Source organism: Nomia melanderi, chromosome 5 (genome assembly GCF_051020985.1).
Source record: "Nomia melanderi isolate GNS246 chromosome 5, iyNomMela1, whole genome shotgun sequence".
NCBI classification, from domain to species: domain Eukaryota; kingdom Metazoa; phylum Arthropoda; class Insecta; order Hymenoptera; family Halictidae; genus Nomia; species Nomia melanderi.
The window spans coordinates 176,695-198,912 of NC_135003.1; the positions used below are offsets into that span (position 1 = coordinate 176,695).

The 22,218-nt window shown below is 37.6% G+C and overlaps 1 protein-coding gene across 4 annotated transcripts; it reads left to right on the top strand.

The window, feature by feature from the left end:
• The first annotated feature begins 800 nt into the window (after positions 1-800).
• On the top strand, positions 801-22,217 carry bsh (brain-specific homeobox). Of its 4 annotated transcripts, none has more exons than XR_004234547.2 (4): positions 801-2,308; positions 3,966-4,218; positions 11,484-11,936; positions 22,117-22,217. XR_004234547.2 is itself a non-coding variant. In XM_031971674.2 (3 exons), the coding sequence occupies exons 1-3, from the start codon at positions 1,970-1,972 to the stop codon at positions 11,732-11,734; spliced, it is 843 nt and encodes a 280-aa protein (XP_031827534.1). In that variant the 5' UTR covers positions 801-1,969; the 3' UTR covers positions 11,735-12,754. The 4 variants fall into 4 exon arrangements, 1 of the variants encoding a protein (XP_031827534.1); XR_012998543.1 differs by having other exon boundaries at positions 11,484-11,901; positions 22,117-22,202; XR_004234546.2 differs by lacking the exon at positions 22,117-22,217 and adding an exon at positions 12,032-12,754.
• The last annotated feature ends 1 nt before the right edge of the window (position 22,218 follows it).

Below are 22,218 nucleotides of genomic sequence, written 5' to 3' on the forward strand. Positions count from 1 at the left end.
AATTACAACAGACACTCTAAACGTTGTACTTTAAATGAAAAAGAATACATTCAACCTGCCGTACAATAAATCTTTCCATAATCCACATCTTGTCTAAAAACATAGGTCACCACGCATCAACCTTTAATCGTCGTTCATATTCCAAGGGACCAAAGGAAATCCATCATCGAGAATCACACCTCCACGTTCTCCACGGGTTTAACAAAGCGTCCGACAGAATCGAAGGTTCCGAGTGATTGAAGCGTTGCAAGGGGCGAACGGGAAAAGAACCAGAAAAAAAGCGTACAAACAAAAGACGAAAAAGAAGGAAGAGGAATACCTGCGAATGGTTATACGGGGGAGGTTTCCGCGGCCGGTCGTAGGCAGGAAAAATGAAATACAATTTAAGCGGTAGGAAAAGTCACCTCAGAAGTGGACGCGTGAACGCCGTTATCGTGCGCCCGTCAATGTGAATGCACAATAACACGGGGGGCCAGCCAGTCAGCCAGCTAGCTAGCCGGTTTCGCGGATATAGAAGAGGATCCCTCTCCCTTTCACCCTCCGGCTTCCTCTCTGGCGCCTCACCAACCCTTCCCAATCTCTTTACCGGCAATTCGGTGGGGTGGCTGGGTGAGAATTCGCTCACCCCCGGCCTGGTGGCCATGGCAACGTCCCGTTTGGTGCCGCCCCGTCGGATTGGCGGGGCCAACCGTCGCGACGTCGAGCGTCGCGACGCCGACCAATACCGGCGGGAGTCGAGGCTCGTATATCCGGACCGAGGTTTACTCTCTTCTTGGCCAGTTAGAGCGGGTTGAGGGTGGAGATGATCGCGGACGGGGGGTTGAATCGCCTTGAATATCGCGCACCGATACTCCCTGAACGTCGCCGAACGATCGCTGCCCGGTCACTTTTGCCCGCGGACTTTCTCGCCCGGCGGCCGCCGCTTTCGGCTCGGCTCGATTTAATTAGAATATCGCGAGAAACGCGACTTCCGGGGTCCGCTTACGCCCAGGCCGGGTCAACCGCGGGGAACGCGGCCGAAAGAACACTGCGCTCGAATTCCTTCGGTGATCATTTCGGTTGGTGCGCACCGAATTCCCCGTGAAAACCAGCATCCGAGTGGACCCGTGCTTGTAGACTGGATCTTCGGTGAACATGGTAGCTGGAAGCTTTCCGTTTCACGATCTTCCTATGAAACTTATTTAGTTGTTGGTGGATTTGTTGCCTTTTGGGTAGTATGCGCTTAGACCTTGATGTTTAGCGAGTTCTCGTTAAATGAAAGGTGGATCGATGGTTTCTTTTTGTGCTTGGTGAACTTGTGCGGGGATTTTGAATATGGGTGCCCGAAAAGTTTGATGGGTCATGTATATTGAGGGGGGAATTAAGAGGAATGCGTGAATGAATCGCGAACTTAGGGTACGTGATTGCTCCAAGTCAATTAATTTAGCCTGTCACCTGGGGAGGACGAGTCAACTCTTCTGTAGCCGACGGTGATAGTCGGTTTCCGGATGCGTTTGCCACATAGTTATCGCGTAAAATCCGCAATCTTGTAAACTATATCGGAATCCTGATTGCGGTAGAAGAACCTACATTACAGTCTCCGGATTTTTGCTCTAATGCTCTCGAAGAAAATATTTGTTCCTCGTGTTATTCTAATTATTTACAACATCGGTGACAAGTTAGATCGGCAAAGAGCACTTGTCTGATAGTGTCCAAACGATAATCCATATTTGCAGCAACTGAAAATTAGAAACAACGAAAACAAGAAGTTGCGCATTTCTACGAGCCAAGTAGGGTTCGAAAAAACTTTGTTATGTAAATCTGATGTAGTGAACGATAAAGAAAAACGATAAAGTTACAAGGAAAAAGTTCGTGTTACGTGACGCACAAAGGATCAGTGATGGGACTAAACGTTGACATTGTTCAGTGTTGAGAATGTAACGAATTTCGAGCACCGACGGTCACAGGTAAAAAAAGGAATCACTCGAAAATGCAGTCGACCTGCCAGCAGCAGCAGGCCCAGCCAGGTCAGAACGGCACCTCTGCGAACAGGACGTCGTTCCTGATCGAGGACATCCTCAGCCGGGGCACCGTGCCTCCGCACTCCCATCATCAGCTCCACCATCAGCACCTGTCCTCTAATCACGGTGTTCAGCATCCGCATTATCAACAGTTCGCCAGTTTGCTACCCGGTTATCCGTCGGCGCCACCCACCGCGGCTTTCTTCTTGGGCCCGCTTTTCGGCAACACCGGGATGGGGGTCGGAGTGGTGCCAGGGGTTAGTGAACTCGCGGCCTTGAAGCACTGCCGACGACGGAAAGCACGAACGGTGAGTGCTTGTTACTTATTACACCTTGGACGCGGTGTGAATCACCGAACGGTACACTCTTTGCGACAACACGATGAACTGGTGGTCATCATCTGACACTTGTACAGAACTTCAGAATTGGGCAAAACGCAATCTGATTACGGAACTGTATGTAGACTGTACTTGTATGCGAATATACATTTTTTTAAAATGAAATTAGAACAATAGAATATACATACGATACGAAATGAGTTTTCCTGAAATAAATATTACAGAGAGGAATACAGTTTGGATATTTTGTATACTTTCTTGTGTTATATGCCTTTTGTATAATTTAGCACTTTTAGAGTTTGCATGAATGTATAGAAATTCAATCGTTGTCTATTTATCGAAGATGGTTCAAATGTCATGGTTGATAAGATTATGAATTATATTTCATCAACTTCAGTATCATTCGTTTAATGATTACAGGTAGGAACTTGCAAAAGAATAAAAATTGTATTTTAATCATTAGTTTCTATATATAATCACATTACGCTTTGCCCAACTCTGTATATGTTATAAACTGCAGATCTTTATGTAAATTACCATCTTCATGAAATATTTTCGAGAAATCTTATTAAGGGACAAGTTTTTTTATTGCCTAGAATGTTTCTTGTGACAACAATAACGCAAGTGTATTATTAATTCTAATTTTTCATTTTTATTGACGTAATATGTTCTCTCGTATTTTACAACTTTTTGTATACCATAAATGCATAAATATCTGCAGTGTAGTGTATAATTAAATTATTTGGCCGCTTCAAATTTAACAAAATGTTTTTGTTATTATCGTAGTGAAAATTATTTTTAGTATTGTAGAGAAACTGCGCGACACACTGAGTGATGCACATCTTCAACTGTTACATTCTTATCAAATACAGCTTTTTTTATGTTGTTAGTATGTGAAATATTATTTTATCACTTTAGATTATTTTTATTTTTAATAGTTTTATTGAAGAACTGCATGTTATGCTGTGTTTCACTGTTTTAAATATTACATTTTTCATATTCACATCTTGGGTGTTATTACTTCATGAGAATGGAGGACACTTGGTACGCCCTTTCCATATTCGTTTTTATTGATCTTTTAATTATTAGCATCATAGACTGTATTCTTTTACGTAATTTCTAAACTTAGTTGTTTATTTCTGTAATCGTTCATTATTATTTGGTGGCAACAGGTTCACAAGGGTTTACATAATCCGTCCTTTTTATATGATAATCAATAATTTTTTAAGAGTTTCATAGACAAAGGACGTTCTTAGATTGTTATTTCGCTTTAAATTGCTCAATTGATTTAAAATTGGTATTATATTGACGATTTCTGTGGGAGTAGACAGATATTTGTATGAATAATTGCACTTTACATAGCTAAAGCAGGTAAAAGCTGAAAAAGGTAAAGGGGGCTAAAAATAATTATGAAAATATAAGGAAAAAGTAGTGGCTACATATATGGGTATTTAGCCTTTATATGAAAATAACATTAAATACTCACATATGTGCCGGTATCCTCGAAATACCTTCCAAGCTTTCATGAAACGTTCAGTGTTTTCTTGGAAGGTCCAATAGCTTTCCATTAAAGGAATATAATTGAAGGTCGGCGATAAAGGCTCTGTTCCTTTCTCCTGCTATTTAGGTATTCAGCGATCAACAGTTAGCGGGTTTGGAAGCAAGATTCGAGATGCAGAAGTACCTAAGCACGCCGGAAAGGGTCGAGCTTGCGGCGGCGCTTCACCTCTCCGAGACCCAAGTGAAAACGTGGTTTCAAAACCGGCGGATGAAGCACAAGAAACAATTGAGGAAATTGAGCAGCAGCACGGGCAGCAACAGCAATCAGAATTCCAATCAGCCGTGTACTGGCCAATCCGTTTCCGTCACGTCACCTGCCGGTGAGTAAAACATTGTTCGCCACCTCCTTTTCATCTTCTCTGTTTTTTCCTTCGAAGCATTAAAGAATTCCATTGCTAGGAAGAAATTTACAAAAATTCCTATCAGGCAGTCTCTTATTTCGATGTTACTGTTAAGAACAATAATAAAGTGAGTTCGAAAAAGATGTTTTTACCATACAGTTAGTTTTTATTATAATTACGATTTGATTTAATTTTTTATTCTAATCTTTCTTGGTTGATTTTAACTGCAGCGTTTATACGTTTCTTTCGGTGTTTTATTTATTACATTTACTTATAGATTAATTTGTGTCTTTAATCTTTCGAATCAAATGGGGGCTTGCAAGTCACACTATTAGGTATATGGATAACTAATTTATTCGGTAATTTGTTGCTATTTTTAAAACAGAAACAATCGGTTGGTGTTTTAATTGTGTACCATATTATTAATCACGTTATATTTTTAGATTCGATTATATATTATTAGAGTATTAAAAAATATACTGAACTACGCATTGGTGCACCCAATAATTCATTAACCTTTTACGAAGTCAAAATGTTTAGTTGCCTCAATGATATCAAATTAAATATATAGGATTACTTAATTTATCAGAGCGATGGTTTCTTTAACTCGTTTCGACGTCGTAACCTCATTAACTTAGAATTTCAAATTTATAATCCTATAAGTCTCAATTAAAATTTCTTTCATTCGGTGTATCAGCAAATAGATTATGATTTGTAGCCACGAAGAAACGGACGACATTCTTGTACTGACAACGTGGCAGTGAAAATGTTAAAGCGCGCGTCATTCTGTGGGAATTGATAATGAAACTTTTCTGCGAATCGATTATAATGAAATCTTTCGGGTTACGCGATCAGACACGCGAAACACGCGATCGTGATTTCCGAGGAAGCCAGTAGTTGATAAAACGGAAGTTAGCCTTCTATTATAAACTCGATGACGCTTAAAATTTTCGCCCGTCGCCCCGGTAATGCAAGCGTTTAATTGCGATTGCAGAACCTATGCAATTTCGTATCCGCGTCACAATGCGTAATTACCGCTAAACACGTGTATCGACTTTTCGATAAACAGCCGTGCACACGCGCCTGCTCGCGTTGCTTCGCATCAATTAGCTCGGATTAACAGCGCGATCTGTCCTGCATAATCAATTATCCATAAATCATATTTTGTAATTTCAACAGCGGATAAAAAAAGGGCGAAGTTCTACATATTGGTTTGTCTTGCGCGTGGAAACTTCTTTTTCTACCGTTCGACTTTTAGGTCGGAAGATTAATCAAACGAAACGTAAATTTAATATTTTTATTGTTTCTGTTGACTATTTTATCATATATTTTCTGCATTAAGTATCTACTAAGTTGTAACCATTATTTTCGATAGTTTAGCTCCGTTTTAACATTTATTGAATGTTCCTTATATTGGACTTTTATTTATTAACATTCTCGTGGTTGATAATTCCTTCATTTTCTTAGAACTGTTCTTTAAAAATGTTGCTAAGGTGCAGTACCTTTAAAACTGATTAACATCGATTATAAAATTTATTTTGAAGCATGGCAGGTATCTACCTATCTACTTGCTTATTTGCATTTCGAATGAGAAACTTTGTTATCGTGTAAAATGATATTTTACGTTAAGATTAATCGGCCGAAAATGATTATCTATAAAAATTCACAATTTCATTCTAAGTCAGTGAACCTATTGTATTATTATAAATTACTACATAATATTATCTACAACGAGAACATACTTTTAAAATAAAACAAAATTTTTGTTAAAAGCAGAATGAGAACGTAAAGGTTAAAGGTCAATGAAAATCATTCTGTTGCTTATATTCCACCAATTTTCATTTGCCCGTAAAATATAACAACATATTACGAATACCCATCATTAACGACCCGAGTTGCACAAAAGCTGCAAATTAAACGTGCTAATTGAAGTGTACAGGTCTTTGAAAAAAGCGCAATTTTAAGCAAAAAAAAAGTATCGAGCCTTCCACTTTTGTTGGCTCAGTCATATCCCAACGAACGGATGCACGAAACTATAATAATAATCGCGAAAAGTAGATCGCGGCTTGTGTATCGCAATTAAATCGTTATTAGTATAAACTTCGTAATTGTGATTATCAATTTGCATTGGAGCGCGGCCGGGCAGCGACGGAATTTCGGTGTACGTCAAATAGTTCCCCAGGTTGTCATGCTAATGGACCATATAATGCAACCAAAATTCGGCTGACAATAAATTACGCAACTTTAGTTAACTAACCAGACCATAACCGAGCCCGCCTGGGACTAGAATGATTAACTACCGGTTGCCTGGATAATGATCGCTTTTTGCCGTACGATATCCCGCAATTCGCATCCGAGTTAACGGCGTTATCGCTTACAATATCCCACCGAGTATCTTAAAGCGCGTAATTAATTGCGCAGAAATTCACTGATTTCTATCATATAATGCGCGATGTTGTAGTCTTAGAATGAATAATTTACGAATGCACCATTAAATGATAAAAGATAATTTTAAGTTTCACTGCAGCGCTTATTCTTTTATGTTTCTCGAGTGTCTCGAGGTTCTGTACGCTGTTTAGTTTAGTGGCTGCGTGAAAATAAAATTTAATATTTAGTTTCTCGCCAAAAGATGAGTCAGTTATTATATAATAATTTACATAGTAGCATTTTTTGTCTATTCAACGAAATTTTGTATAAAATTGCAACTAGTATACTAAAATTCTGTATTATAATATATGTTCAAGGCATAAGGAGACAAGCAATGAGGATAAAAAATTAGGGAACACGTAAAATTTTGTTAAACGATCAAACTGTAGAATATTGTGTATCATTGATGTGTTAGTCAAAGTTTTAATGATTCATGTATAATAGTTTCAAGTTTAGTTACAGAATGCAGTTCGTACATATTGAAAATATTAATCATGAACAAAATTGGCATGGACTTTGTATTCTGAAGGATTAATCGACCATTAAATTTTGGACATGGCCTTCAAATGAGAATTTTACGGAAAATCGCTTGATCCCATCAGCTGCCGCTATTGGGTTACGACAGATTTTCGCGATGAATTTTAACTACGTTATTCGATTACCATTTTTGCCGTTAATGCGCATTTTTTAATTCTCGAGAGATTCGCTTCGAATTCTAAAGACGTTCGAATTATTTTCGAATTCTTATGAGTTATTTAAATATTGGCAACAAAAGAATATGTTCGTACATAAAAAGTCTACTGCAGTGGCCCAAACGCGATAATAATGATCATAGAATTCCGTAAGAGGAGAAATTTAATTTCGATATTGGGATTAATTTCATGTAGCTTCTCGTAATGGCGAAAATTGTTGATTGATGAATTTTTTTACAACTGCAATATTAGTTATTGCACTAAAATATAAACAATAACGTTCAACGTGTTTTTAACTCCACCGTGCAAATAAGACGTAATTAGAATAGCAATTAGTTATAATTACGATAATTTACACGTAGATAGATAGTACGAAATGGTAGAAAATCAAAGTTATAGTCCTTTTAATGGCGCATAATTTCCTTCTCGGAACTAACCTTTGAAGAAGCTTACCTTTGAAACAATAATCCGAAAAATACACCGTTAAATTGTTATATTTTATAATTACTATATTTTAATCAGTAAACGTGTAAGGTACTTTACTGTAAGTTGTACAAAAATTGTTTCAAGTTAAAATCAAATATTGCTTCCTCATTTTTGTAAGAGCTCGAAAAACGACTTGCTTTCGTAATACACATTAAATTCAATTCAATGGTTTTCCTTTTGCTGTCACCTTTCGTCAGAAGCAACCTTATTAACTTACCTTCCGAAATTTCAAGCAATTTAAAATACGAATCAAATTTCAGAGAGAAATATCAAACTGGAGAGCCAAATTACCACGTTCGCCTCTAATCGTTAGAATAATCGTAGTTGTAAAAGAAACACGAAGCTCCTTGTTCCCCTAGTCAATAATTAATATTGAAATATTTCTAAGCTATTACAAAAGAAATCGTAGGGCAAGGGTTTAAGGGAATCCTAACGAGGATCTCTAATACGTAAAACACAAGCGAAGGGGTTCGCGCGAAAGAGGAAAAAATTAATGTAGCCCAGACCGAAAGAGTTAAACTTTCCTTCAACCACCGTTCATAAATGATCGCCGGCTATAACGAACGGGGGACACGATCTCAAGTAATTCCCGAGCTGCGGCGCATCTGCTCGTAACCTTCGCCAAGTTCCTCGTCTCGGTAGCCAAGATGGCTTCGTTCGGTAGGAAGGGCTAACGAAGTTAGTAGACATCTCCTTGGCAGCCGGGAAGAAGTGGGGTTGTAAGGGGTGGAAAGCGCGTAGAAGATGAGACCGCCTCGTCGTCGTCTAGAGACTCGAACGGATACCGTCTAAGGAACCCTGGAGAGTTACGGCACCCCTTCGTTCCACTCCCACTCTCCCTCTCTCTCTCTCTCTCTCTCTCTCTCTCTCTCTCTCTTTCCATGTAACGTATACATACATCCGTCCATCTTTCTCATTCTCTGTCTATCTTTCTGGTCTTCGCCCCCTTGCTCCGACGTCTCGTGCACCAACCCCCGCGTCTTACCTCTTGTCTTCTCGATTCGGTCTTCGAGAAAATTAGTCAATTATCGGCTAAGTGCTCGGCCAGACCTACATTCACGATTCCTAGCCACCGAGGACCGTCGAGGACCTTACTTGTATATCGACATATATATCCGACCCAATTGAATTAAACGATTTTCAATCCGTTCGGGAATCGTGGTTTGAATGGTTCCTTTCTACTTTCTGATCGGTTTTCGACTGGTGCGAAGAAACTCTGGTGAAGTTGGAATTTGTATACACCCGTCCCTCCACTTGTACGGTACTTGTTTTATGCTGCCCCCTTTTGCACACAATAGATTATAGCGCCATTTGCAGGGTATTGTTTATACGCGATTGAAATTTAGTGTTTTTCCAATATTTCATTTTCTTTTGTATCGACAGTTTCTATTTACTCGAATTTCATTCGCTTAAAACGAACCCACGTGGAACGGATACTTCGCATAAATGGAGGGACGAGTGTACATAGTTCTAGGATTTTGTCGGTTGTGGGTATGGGATAATTTTAATATTATTGAACTCGAAGAAACGTTCGATTAAGTAGTAATTTCTATACTGGTATTGTATTGCATCGACTTTGCTTTTTATTAGTTGTTATTTATGTATACCATAAACAAATAACCGTTTTTCTTTCATTTCTCGACGCCGGCGAAGAAGATGCACATATACCGCTTAGAGTTTAGTTTAAGAAAGGTTTAGTTTCGCGTCCGTAAAAATACCTGTAAGACTCCTCTGTATCAAACTATACATATAGTATTCCAATTTTATTAAGTATAGATATTCTATTAATTATTCTTGACAACATTTTTGAACGACGGAGTTCACCGTATATATCGGATGTAATTGAATCAAACGATTTTGCAATTTGACCAGTTTTGGCTGTGGTGATAGGCAAATTGAAACGCTATTCGATTTTAACAAACCTTTGTTTTCATTTTTTTTACCAAAATTTTGAACGTTCAATATTTTTCGAAATAGTCGCGTTTTTATTTTATCGAGAATACTTTTGAACCTGAGAGTAGCATAAGAAAATTGTTATTAGCTCATGTGTTCCTACTATTTAAATAATATTTGAAATATATACAATGAGAATCGCAACAAAATTAAATTAACTAATTAAGCCTTTGCATCGTACGCGTACATGCATAATAACCGTAGTGTACTTATATATATATTTATAGTCTCAGAACAAATTTAATATTGTGTATTGATAAAGGTTAAAAGACGATAGATTTTTAGTTAAGAATCTGAAAATTCAAATACTCCTTAACAAATTAGTGTGTGCTGCTCAATGAATTTAAAATGATTTTAGAGTACAGTAACATATATCCTTGGAGTAATGTCTAATGGAAACGGTCTTTCTATTTATTCAGTTGAAAAGTCAAAGTTCAAGCTACTTTATTGATCCCGGACTTTTCAAATAAGATTCAATTTAAAGTTTTGTACTCCATTTAGGGAACTATTAAAATTCTACCAGCTGTCTGTAATTACTGCGTAAACTCGTACAGTAAGTTTTAACATATTCTGCGGCGAAATTTCCCTCGTTCTACACCGTGTTTACGGGTTTGACGTTATTTAAACTACTGTCCAACGTTGGCTGTAATTTCGAAACTCAGAATAATGTTTCACATTATTTTACAAAATGTCGGTTGAAACTTCACAGAGGAATTTTGAATTAAAATCAACGCACGAAAAATGTTAATTGTAACTGAAAAGAGGACATACTGGTGTTTTAAATATTCTTTCTCTTTGCAAGTTCGTCGAAAAAAAGTGTATTGTGAACTTTAAACTTTAGATTATGAAACTATTCAACCACTGACAGTAGACAATTAAACGAAATGTTTTACTGGTGAAACTTATATCAAAGAATATAAGGATAGCCGTGTTGGAGTACCCATGTATTACCAAGAAATTCAAGATATGCAAATTTAAACCAAAGCTATGAATTACCGAAATGAGCCAATCCCGGAGAAACTCGAATTAAAATAATTCGGTAATTCAACAGTAACGTTCAAGTCTTCGGATTAACGAGATTGCTTCAGATCTCCATTTCTTGAAAATTTATGTCGATTTGTGTTTTCGAAATATTCGGTTGAACGAGAAAGTTTTGTTGGCAAAAGGGAAAACATAAGTATTTATTTAAGAAGAATAATTTATCTCTCAATCTAAAATATATATGTTCCGTCATTTTCTTACCTCTGAAACCGATACAAAGAGAGGATGCCCACATAGAGAAAGATGAAATCCTCGAAAGAATTTTATAAATTCATAAGAACTTTGCCGACAAAGCTTCCTACTCAACCCAATGATGAATTCATACAAAAATTTGTTAATGTTCAGAGGTAAATATTTGACCCACATAAGGGTTAACGTGTTGACCACTACGATACTCATAATGTAGGTGACACAGGTTTTCGTACAATTCATTAAGTGAGAAATTAATTTGAAAGGCATATGAAAGAAAGGAAATTTCGTTGAATCTATAAGATGCAAGAAAGTTGAGAAAGCAACCTCCGTAAAAAGTCTTCCATTTTTCAATCTCCGTTTCCTTAGTAAAATTGATTTGATTGTACGAGCAATTGAATCGGGGTCCGATTATTGAAAGACAATAACGGAAAGGTTTGTTTAATCTGTTTACAGAGAGGCCAGTGGATTTCTCGTTGAGCGGCGGCCGAGAATCTCGAGCGAGCAGCGACGCTCCGGTTGACTCCGACGACGACGAGATCGACGTTCTCGGTGACGAGACACCGTCGCCGACGCAGACGGGTAACATCCACGTTTCGAGACGTGTTGGATCGCCGACGAGTTTCCATCAGATGACGCATCCTCATTCGGTCACTCTGCCCCATCACTCGCAACACGGTCAAACCGTGCAACGTCAGCATCGCTGAAATGACACAGTTCTCATTGTGCACGGTTCTCTAAACGACACAAGCTAATCGAGAAATACGATTACGGGGTGGAGGAGAAGATCATTGTGAAAAATGTGAAAAAAAGTGGATAGAAAAGTGAAAGCGGAATCCAGTTCCTGTGAAGGCGATGTTGAAGTGATAGGAAGGTACGAGAGACTTGAAGGAGAATTCACGGTAACGAGTAAGATTCAAAGATTTTGATGAATTAGTCGAGAAGTGGTAACCGATCAATCGGTGGTTACTATGGGCCTCGAAGACAATTAATTTTTTAATTAGGGATCTCGTTAGGGAAAGTTCTTTGTGGAGGATTCCATTACCTTCGAACGAGCGGAATTGTTCATTGAACACCTTGGATTGGTTCCGTGGAATCGGTTGTTGCGATTTCGTCGCAACAGTGAGTCGACCTCCATGAAAACGAGTCAATAATTGTAAGAATGGACAGCGATGTAAATGTTCGAAGAGGAAATCGAAGAAAGTCGTCCCCTCCATTACGAATACATTTCTAACGGACTGTGTTGCACGTATAAAGAATAGAACTGTAAGAAGAGAAGTTTCCTCTTTTTTGTTTGAACAAATCGCTAATGGATCAGTGATCAGCGATCAGGAAAACGGTATACCTGGAGACTTTTAGTGCCAACCGACATTTGTGATCGAACTAGTCTTGTTTAAGCGATATTGTAAAAAGAAGGGAAAGAAAAGAGGAAGGTGAACCGATGGAGACGTGTAAGATAAAAATTCGACGAGAAACTCCACCATCGATAAAAAAGAATGTAGAAAGTGTAAACGTGTAAATGACTCGCTAATCGATCTTCTGCGACACTTTTTATAGCGAAATGCCGTAATTAAAGCTAGTCTGTTTTTGTGTCACTTTTTATAGCGAAGTAGAAAGTTAGCCTGTGGTTCAAGTTGGGATTAAAATGTCACGATGTAACACAGTGTATTTCTTTGCCTCCCTTAATTGCGCCTTTCTAATTGGTCGTCGATGAGAAGAGCGTTCGCAGGCAGCTAAAAATGAACAAGAAATCGTTTTTAAACTTATCATTTTTTCTCTTATAGTTTTATAGTTTATTTGCGTCGATTATAGAATACATATGTATCTTCGTTAAACTTCTGAAAAGACAAAAATTGTTGCTTTATCTATTAGTTTATAATTGTTCGAAAAAAAAGAAAATCAATTTCTAATTCTCTTTATTTTTCTCTTATATTTACTTTTATTTCTGTTTTTATTACGACAATTATGAAGATTAATGATCAAGAGAACAGGCGTTTCTCTGCACTTACGTTTGAGATATTTACAAAAGCGGTACTTTACTTCCTGAGTTGTCTGTAACTAACTGTTGTTCTTAAACAGATTATTATATTTATATAAAAGTAAATTATATTATGTTTACATTCATTATTTTCAGACGCTAAGTTAAATTGATAGTATGTGTCTTCGTATAACTTTAAATAACTTTTAATAGGGACGTTTGATCCAAAAATCATTCGGTTAAGAGGTTCATGAAATATCACGCGATAATAAATTAGATTTTTCTTTATCTAATAAAATTTTATAACACCAGTTATTTGCCAGTATTTTATTTAATATCTCACTTTAAGGATTATCTTGAATTTTTAAAACCAGATTAATTTTATTTAACTAAATTTTCAATTTTTCTCATGTGAGTAGCTTTATTATCCAAACATAGACGACACAGCGGTTATTATTAAACTGTTAAAGTTTATATGGGCAAGCTTTTTGCAAAGGACTAAAAAACGAATTAAACAAAGTCTTGTTTTCTTCAGAAATGGGCTTTCTATTAAACTCTGCATAAACGTGTATATCATAATTTTCTGAAAATCTGTATATACTTTAAATGCATAAAATTCTACAATTTGATAATAACGATAATTAATGTATCATGATTTTTGGATCAACCATTTTTTTCTATTAGATATAAGGAAAGTGTACTGGTCTCACATTTGGTAATTGCACTGCAGGTCCATTATGGTTATATTAATGGCTAAAAGCACACCACGATTGACATTTGATAGCGTCTCGGGTCAAGAACGACGAGCGTGTGTTTCTGGGACATTACCATTCCGCTAATTGGCAATGTGACATTTCCTCCTCGTCGTTTGGGACATTTTCGAGGCTCAACGTGGCGCACGAGCTAAAGAACTCGAGCTGTTAATCCCGGCTTAATTTCTGGCCGACGTCAACGAACGACCCTATCCATGATCAATTAGTGAATCATCCTTCAAGATCTACGTTGCTTAGAAAATTAGCAGGAATATTATTAGATGGATGAGAAATAAATAGCTGATCATTATCTACGCTATCGCTTGAAAATATCTAATTACTTATTTCGTTAATAATGTACTTGGCATTCTTTTAGTGAAAAAAAATGCAGACGGTTGATCGCTAGTTTATTTAAATGGCAAGAAAGTTCATTCTGAAATAGTTTCGAGTACATATTTATTGAAAAAAATATTCAAATTTAGTTGCAGAAACTGACTAAAACTTTATTATAGTTTCTGTTAATATAGGAGCTATAAAAATAAACTCGAACTGCCTGTTAAGTGGGAAAGAACTTTATTGCTAACTTAGTATTCAACGTTACGTGTAACCAATGACAAAGTACAAAATAACAATGGTGAAACAGTAGACTGCGTCGTCGTTTATTTGATTCTCTATCTAAATTGTAAATATTGTAGGTGATGGATAGAACATACTAATAGAGTTAGAATTTTGCAAAGTACCCTACGCTCAATTTCAATCGGGACACAAAAAAAATAAGAGAGAAACCAGGGAATATGTTGAATCTGCAAATACAAAATTAAATTAGTTTTGAATCTGAATTCCATATGTTCATAGGAAGCAATAAGTTTATACCCGAATTGAACCTGAAATTTTTATGTGTAAATGTACATGTCAGTTTAACCCGATCCTCAACTGAATCTGTGTCAACTGTAATTCGTTCTAAATAATTTTCAACTGGAAAAAAGAGAATTATACAATAAATTTACATTTTCCATCGATTCGGCAATTCCAAAGTTAGTATTAACATCCAGAACACATTATTTCAAATACCATAACAAAATCATTAAATCTCTATTCAATTGAAGTGTTCCTAAATCACATCGTCAGCAATCATCAGACAAGAACAATGGATATATATCGTTGGTCAGATAGAGGTTCGCAATCGTAACAATAAAAATACCATAAGAAGAAGAAGAAGAAGAAGAAGAAGAAGAAGAAGAAGAAGAAAAATCTGTATTTCGAAACCTGTTCAGCGATCATCGTCTTAAACGATCGATATTTAAATCGCTGTTCGGATAGAGGATCGTTGGTGGCCGTTTTTAGCTACCTGTTGCCGAAGGCCTCGAGCCGTGATCATGTCTGGGGAAAGAAAGGGGATGTTGCCGCGAGATGACGGGCAGAGCGTTTTCGGTCGGGCACTGGCATAGGCGGAGTCTGCGGAACACGTCGTGCTTCCAGTTGGGGTGAATCCTAATACCCAGATAATGGGAAGTAATTGCGAGGGATCAGAGCAGAGCGTAGCTACTCTCTCTCCCGGTTCAGAACCGTATATAGAGGGAGGGTGGAGGTGTCGGCGTTCTCATCCCCCTTGCGGCGCTCGAGATTCGTTGGGGGTGGATGAAAAGGACGGTCCAACAGACGAACACGTACACGTACAGACACGTTGGCGTATAGAGAAGGGAGGAGAGTGAAGGGTAGAGGGAGAAGGGGGAGAGAGATAGAGAGGAAGAGAGACAGGGGAGAGTGGTAAAGAGAGAGACGCAGAGGTCTATAATCATATTATCGAGGCAAAATCACGGTGCACATTCTCAAATGTATGGTCGATGACAGTGTTTTGAGAGGAAAAGCGGGAATCGTGATCCTTCGATGCTCCGTATACGCTCAATTATCTCGTCGGGGCTTCGATTGGAAGATTAAGATGTAACGTAGCGACTCGTTACGTTACATCTTAATCTTCTTGATTAACTCTAACTTGACTCGTTTGTACCAACTATGGCTGTTGCCGAAGTATTATTTTATCGAACTGGTTGTTTCACTGGATTTTGTGTTTCGTTTGTCGGTTTATTTGTTATTTCCTTTTCGTTAATGTTATTCGAATATCTATGTATTCGAAATTAATGTAAAATTATTTTCATGTTTATTCTTTTGTTTGATATCTATGTGGATATTTGGAATGTTTAAATTATTTTTTATTTTGTATTTCCATTCGGTATAATTCGATATTTGACAGACAAATCACTTGGGAATAATCTGTTGCTCGAAATACAATTCTAGAATTCATTTGCATATATCTCTGGTTTTGAATAAACCTTTCCCACTTTTTTATTGGTTATATTTGCTTCGAGTGAAACGTGGCTGACCTTGACTAAAGCCAATAACAGAAATTTTGTTTAATTTTGTTTAATTGGAGATTTGATAAATTTGATTTGTACAAAACTGAAATATTATATTTTAATTGCATGTTTGACTCATTTGTTTGTTTTTTTTTGCAGAAACGAAGTGTCAATTAAACAATTGGAATCAGAGTGAATACAATATGCCTGAATACCGCAGAAAAAAACTAACGCCCGTAAATTTTGGACAGTCGATTTCTGATGATTGAATTACCGTATTACTTTACCAACAAAATATACAGTAACATTTACTTTCAACTGGCATTGTTTATCATTTTCCTAGGACAACAGCAAGCTATTGAATCCAAGGGGTTTAAATCTCACAACCATTCACCCTGATACAATAATTTTAAAGACAAACGATTCCCTAAGTTAAAATTCATTAATTAAACAATTTATAGCTACCGACGAATTTCTATAAAGAAATTTAATATACTGATAGATTTCTGTGTATCAAGGCACAAAGGCGTAAAGTGAACGTAAACTCCGCGAAAAGCGCCTTAATAATGTTCGCAATATGAACCAAAAACCTTGAAATCCGACATTTTGACGGGGCTGACTGTTCCAGTGTCAAAGTAACAGTAAAATAATCTGAAATTACGACAATCGCGTACCTTTAATCTGAAGATAAGGATCCGCAGCCACGGGAGCTTGAAAAAGGATCGACATGACGCGAAAGGGGTGTAGATTATAAGAGAAAGTATCCCTGTAAACTAATGGCTTCACGGGAGGTGCATTTATGACGTTTATTAGATTCTGTTAAGACGTCTGTTATTACGGTACCGTAAATAAAGGGGGATGATTCGCGACCCCCGATACCGAGATTCAAGGGAGCCCGGAATGCGGGAAAAATAATTAAATAAAGGACAATGAAGTGGCAGGTACAATGGCCACTAGGGCTTAGGACGGATGGGAATGAACAAGGCGGCGGCGACCGTCGCGCACAGAGAAGGTAGAATCGACGGGGGTGGTTGGAGCCGACACGGGGATAGGGGTTGACAGTGGCGAGGTGGAGGAGGAGGAGGAGGAGGAGGACAGAGGGGTCGGTGTGCGGACTAAATGCAGTGGGCGTGTTCCTATTACTTTCATTATTTTCCGTCATAGGGGTTCGGCACCGATATGCGCGGGTGCTGGATACTGGCAGTCCAATAATCGCGGAGGGTAGCTTCAGATGTACCTGCTGCAGCCGGATGTGTACCTTCGGCTAACGCGGCTAACGATGAGGTTAACCTGAACGTTAACGCATCCCGAGCCAGATTCACGCAATAAGTTTAACATGTCCTGGGATTGATGATGCTATAATTTCTAAGGTGCAAAATGTTACTTCTGGCTATTTCGCTGCGCTTTCACGGAGTCGTTCAAGGATGAAACGATGACGCTGCGAGGATTGTTTGAAGTATGGCTCATGGAAATGTTCGAACGCTTTATGGAAAACTGTTATTGTGTTCTCAATTGAACATTTGGGCTGTTTTCAAAGAGAAAACTTGTTATTTCACAGTTCTGAGTTACAGTCGCCGCGGAAAGTATGTTGACACACCTCAAAAATGGATATTTTCTATTTTAAATAGAGATCTAGAAATGATCGGATAAGTAAACCTTATACCTTATTTTTTTATATAATACTAATTAACATAAAATAAAATATGTAACATTTATAGAAAAAATGAAGCTATTCTTTTTATCTGTTTGCAAGAAGTATGTTGACAGCAATAAGAAAACATAATTAACGATAAATTGAATAATAGAAAAAACATAATGAATATGAAGTTTGATATCCCCTATTTTTAATAACTTGTTCAAGTCTTTTCGGCATATTTTTAATAAGTTTATTTATGGCATTTTGGTCAATATTAGACCAAGCTTGTAATAATGCTTGCTTGAACGTTGCTTTATTGTTACGACAAGTTTCATTAACAATTCTGTCTAAGTGGTCCCACAAGTACTTGATTGAGTTTAAGTCGGGGCTTCGTAAAATATTGCATTGTTACTTTGCACGTGTGTTATCCTGAATGTTCATTTCTATTATTGATTCTTGGAAATTTTCTCGTAAAATATTTACATACTCTTCCCCTGTCAATATGCCATCTATAAAATACAAATTGCCAACGCTGCTCGAGAAGAAGCAACCCCAAACGCACAATGAGTCCCCACCGTGTTTAACTGCAGGTGTTATTGTCGTAGGTTTGAAGCATTCGTCATGTTTTCTCTATACATATTTCCTTCTATTATGAGAGCAAAGTTGAGATTTTTATTCATCGTTAAATACGATGTTTTTCCAAAACCCAATGGCTTGCTTATAAACTGATTTGCGAATATTAAACATTTTCGAGCATTAGTTTTACTTGTGCAGAGCCGTTTTCTCGATATTCACCGGTGCAATTCCGCTTCTTTTATTCGTGTTCGAATTTGAATTTCCTGGATCGGTAAATTGAAATCAGATTTTAATTGTTTGATCGAAATGAAACGGTTTTCGAAAACTTCTTGTAAAATAACGTGAGTTTGTCTGGGTGTTGTTTTTCGTGGACGTTCAGATTTTGTTTCAGATTTTTGCAGAATAATTTCCGCAAAAATATTAAAACACGCTACAAGTTTCCTCAAAGAATCTCCTTTCAGTCTTTTATTAAATATTAGTGATCTTTCTGCAGGAGTGAGCTCTCTTATTTTCGGCACTAAAAAACAGTGTTTTACATACAAATACAAAACACTGTGTAAAATACTGCTCCATACAGGAAATTCGACGAGTAAATTGTAAGATAGCACTTATTGTATAAATATTTTGTAAGAAAATACTAGTAAAAATATGTGTCAACTTATTTTCCGCGTGAGTTTCTTACGTAAACTAAGAATTATATGTCTGCCTTTCACAGTCGTCTGATTCAAACTACATGGTAAGGTGACGAAAGTAAATAAGAAGCAATACGTGAACCAAAGTTTCAAAAAAAAATGTAAACAGATTGCTTTTTATGGCAAAATACATATTTTCGAGGTGTGTCAGCACACTTTCCGCCGCGACTGTACGTTCTTTAAAGATTGTTTGATCGATTCCCGAAGACACTTTTTTTCTCGTGAATTGTAAGAATTCAAACGTTTTTGAACATGGTGACAAATGCTTTTTGCTGAGTTGTTACATTTCAGATAAACAGAGGAGGCAGAAAGAGACAAAGTGACAGTGAACAATCTCGATTACAACAGGAACAGTTTCATCTTTGCAACTGATCTACAAATTTAAGTCGAACGTTAAACTGAGTCCATTACGGGTCATAAAGTGTATAATACGAAACAGTATGTCGTAGGTGGATCAAAGGGGAGGAATTATAGTGAGCGTTGCGAACCCTGTGGCTGCGTTGTAATCCCGGCAAATCAAATTACTTTTACAAGCAGATAAGATCTATGAACGTCTCCACAAAGGGTGGACGAAACTTTCTAATCGAGAGGAACTTTCGAGCTTGCCATTACGAATGACCTCAAATATCCATTGCATAACAAAATACATTAAAACCTCTAATATCCGAATTATAAATTAATTCGAATATGCAGATAAGCAAGTCTTCGAACTGTAATCATATAATTTTCATGCGAGAAATTCAAAGTTACGATGCAAATTATTTTTAAAAATCTGTTATCGGTCTTTTGTAATTAAATTGACAAATTCCTGTTACGATACATAGTTTAACGACTTGTACGAATATTGAGATTTATCTTGACAAGTGGTTCGAAATTTTACACCTATCACCTACTTTCTAAACAAACTTGAATCGTTCGATTGATAAAATATCAAAATATTACAGTCTATAAGGAAAGAGATCAGGTACATCAAAACCTATCGCACCAGTTAAGAATTATCTTTCGTGTTTCATTAATTTGTACACATTTGAATTATCCGCAAACGCGTGAAATTGTACAATTTAACGATTAAAGTGCAAACGATTTGAGAAACCGTGTCGAACGCGTGGCAGACACGTGAATGTGGAAAAACAAAATGTGAATCGGGAGGGGTTAAAACGTTCAGGGGAGGTTGAAAAGTTTGTAAGCAGCGGTTTAGAGACAGTAGTTGTTCTGCTTGGTCGTAGAACGAGGGGTGCAAGGTTGCTCCGGGTAGATTTATTCGGAGGGTTCGTTGAGTCCCGTGGATTGACACGCGGCGACGTCTTGACAGCTTGTTAGGCTAACGGTTGGGTACTGTTCATCGAACACGATGCGCTTGAGCCTCTTTACCGCTCTTTAGCTTGACATTTCACTTCCGATCAAACGTTATATCATTGCCTGCTCCTTGCTTTTCTCTCTGTTCTTCGTTGAATCACAATCCGTGTCCTTCACTGCAACTCACAGTCAACATATTTTCAGTCATTAAATTTAACAATAAATATCGTCAACTGCTTGTTTCTTAGAATTCTATTTTTATCTCGGAATAACTCAAATGTTTATACCACCTTAATTTTCCATTATTTCATGAACATGAAAAAGAATAAATTATTGTCGCTAATAATCAGAATGCAGATTTAAACCTATCGCGAGGTTCGGTATAATTTTTTCGCGTCGAGAGACCTGTATGCACACGTATAATTGGAATTGAAAAAATGGCAGAAGTTACTGTTGGAAAGAGGGGAAAATGGAAAAGAAAGAGAAACGTAAAAGAAAAATCGAAAGGTAGACAGAAGGAGGGAGGGAGATAGGCGTAACGACAGTCGAGTCACCCTTGTTGAGATCTTGAGAACCGGTGGAAGGATCAGGATCGCTGGGTGGAGGATATTCGTGGTGGAGGGAACGGCATTACTGCCCACGTGCCGTTTAACTTGATCACCCTGGGCAATCTGGCCTCATTTCAACCTCCGGTTACTACGACACTTCCGCTAACAAATAACATTGTCGGCGACCCTGCGGGGGCGTTCCGATTTGATTTGCACACTGTGAAAGCGTGCTGTTCGGAGAGCAGCCTGTCGGGAGGACGGAGGAAGGCTTGGCGATCGGAGTGACCGACAGACAAAGATCCACGGAACCAAGGGAAACGGGGGAACGATGGGGAAGGGACTGGGATAGCGAAATTACATATTATTGATATTTCTCCAAGTACGTTTCGTGAATAATAAAAAATATTGAACTCCGAAACTGTCGAGAACGGAGTTCATGGATTTTGAAACACGTAAATGAAAGGAAGAGACACGAGAAATACGCATCATCGGGAATTTGATTTTTGATACAGAATATTTCCACCTGTTAACGTAATGATAGCTTTTGTATATATATATATATTCTCGAGCTTGCTATTCAGGAAATATCAAAGATACGAAGACATCAAATATGGATAGGAGTTTGGTATAAATAATAGTGGAAAATTCACTAAAATGAAATTATTCGCTCATCGGCTCCAATCACCTTCTTGTTACACGTCGCTTGTTACCCACCCGATATTAACTCTGCTATGCTCTTCAATTTTGTTCGATCCACTCAAGTTTTCATTCTTTTAAAGTTATCATCCAATTTGTTTAATCTTCCTTAACTCCTTGCCTTATCATTTATTTCTTAACTATGATCGATACAGTTGCTTTATCATGAATAATTTATTAGGAATATTTACAATATAATTCATTTATATTTAAAGAAAATAAAGAGCACTTAGATTTCACAGGTTCAGTTAAAAATTTTCATCGCGAGTCCGATACGATATTGTAGGTCAAGAGGTCAATGTAATTCCGGTGACATCTCCTCAAAGATATTGTGGAATTTAAGAGAAGTACAAGAAAATTGTAGTTAGCATAACTGTTCTTACCTCTCCAATAATTCTTTCAAGTATAGATAAATCGAAGACTGTAGCAGGTTTAAACCGAATCGAGACGCTAATAATCCCCGTCCCACGGTTCGCGATCCTCCGAAAACGATGAGCTATCTCCCCCGACGAGCGAAAAGAATTTCGGTCGGTGTTCATGCAGAAAATGTGTCGCTTACAGGGGCCAATTGCAAGGGGTCCAAGAAAGCGTCCACTCGACGGATAGGAAGAAAGGAAGGTCTGTCCGCCGACGAAACAGAAAAAGGAAAATAATGATGAACGG

What these genes read in the sequence shown, in the direction of transcription:
- bsh (XM_031971674.2), top strand. Translation starts at nt 1,970, where the DNA reads ATGCAGTCGACCTGCCAGCAGCAGCAGGCCCAGCCAGGTCAGAACGGC. An exon ending in GACGACGGAAAGCACGAACG is followed by an intron (nt 2,309 to 3,965) that starts GTGAGTGCTTGT and finishes CCTGCTATTTAG; the next exon opens with GTATTCAGCGATCAACAGTT. An exon ending in TTCCGTCACGTCACCTGCCG is followed by an intron (nt 4,219 to 11,483) that starts GTGAGTAAAACA and finishes ATCTGTTTACAG; the next exon opens with AGAGGCCAGTGGATTTCTCG.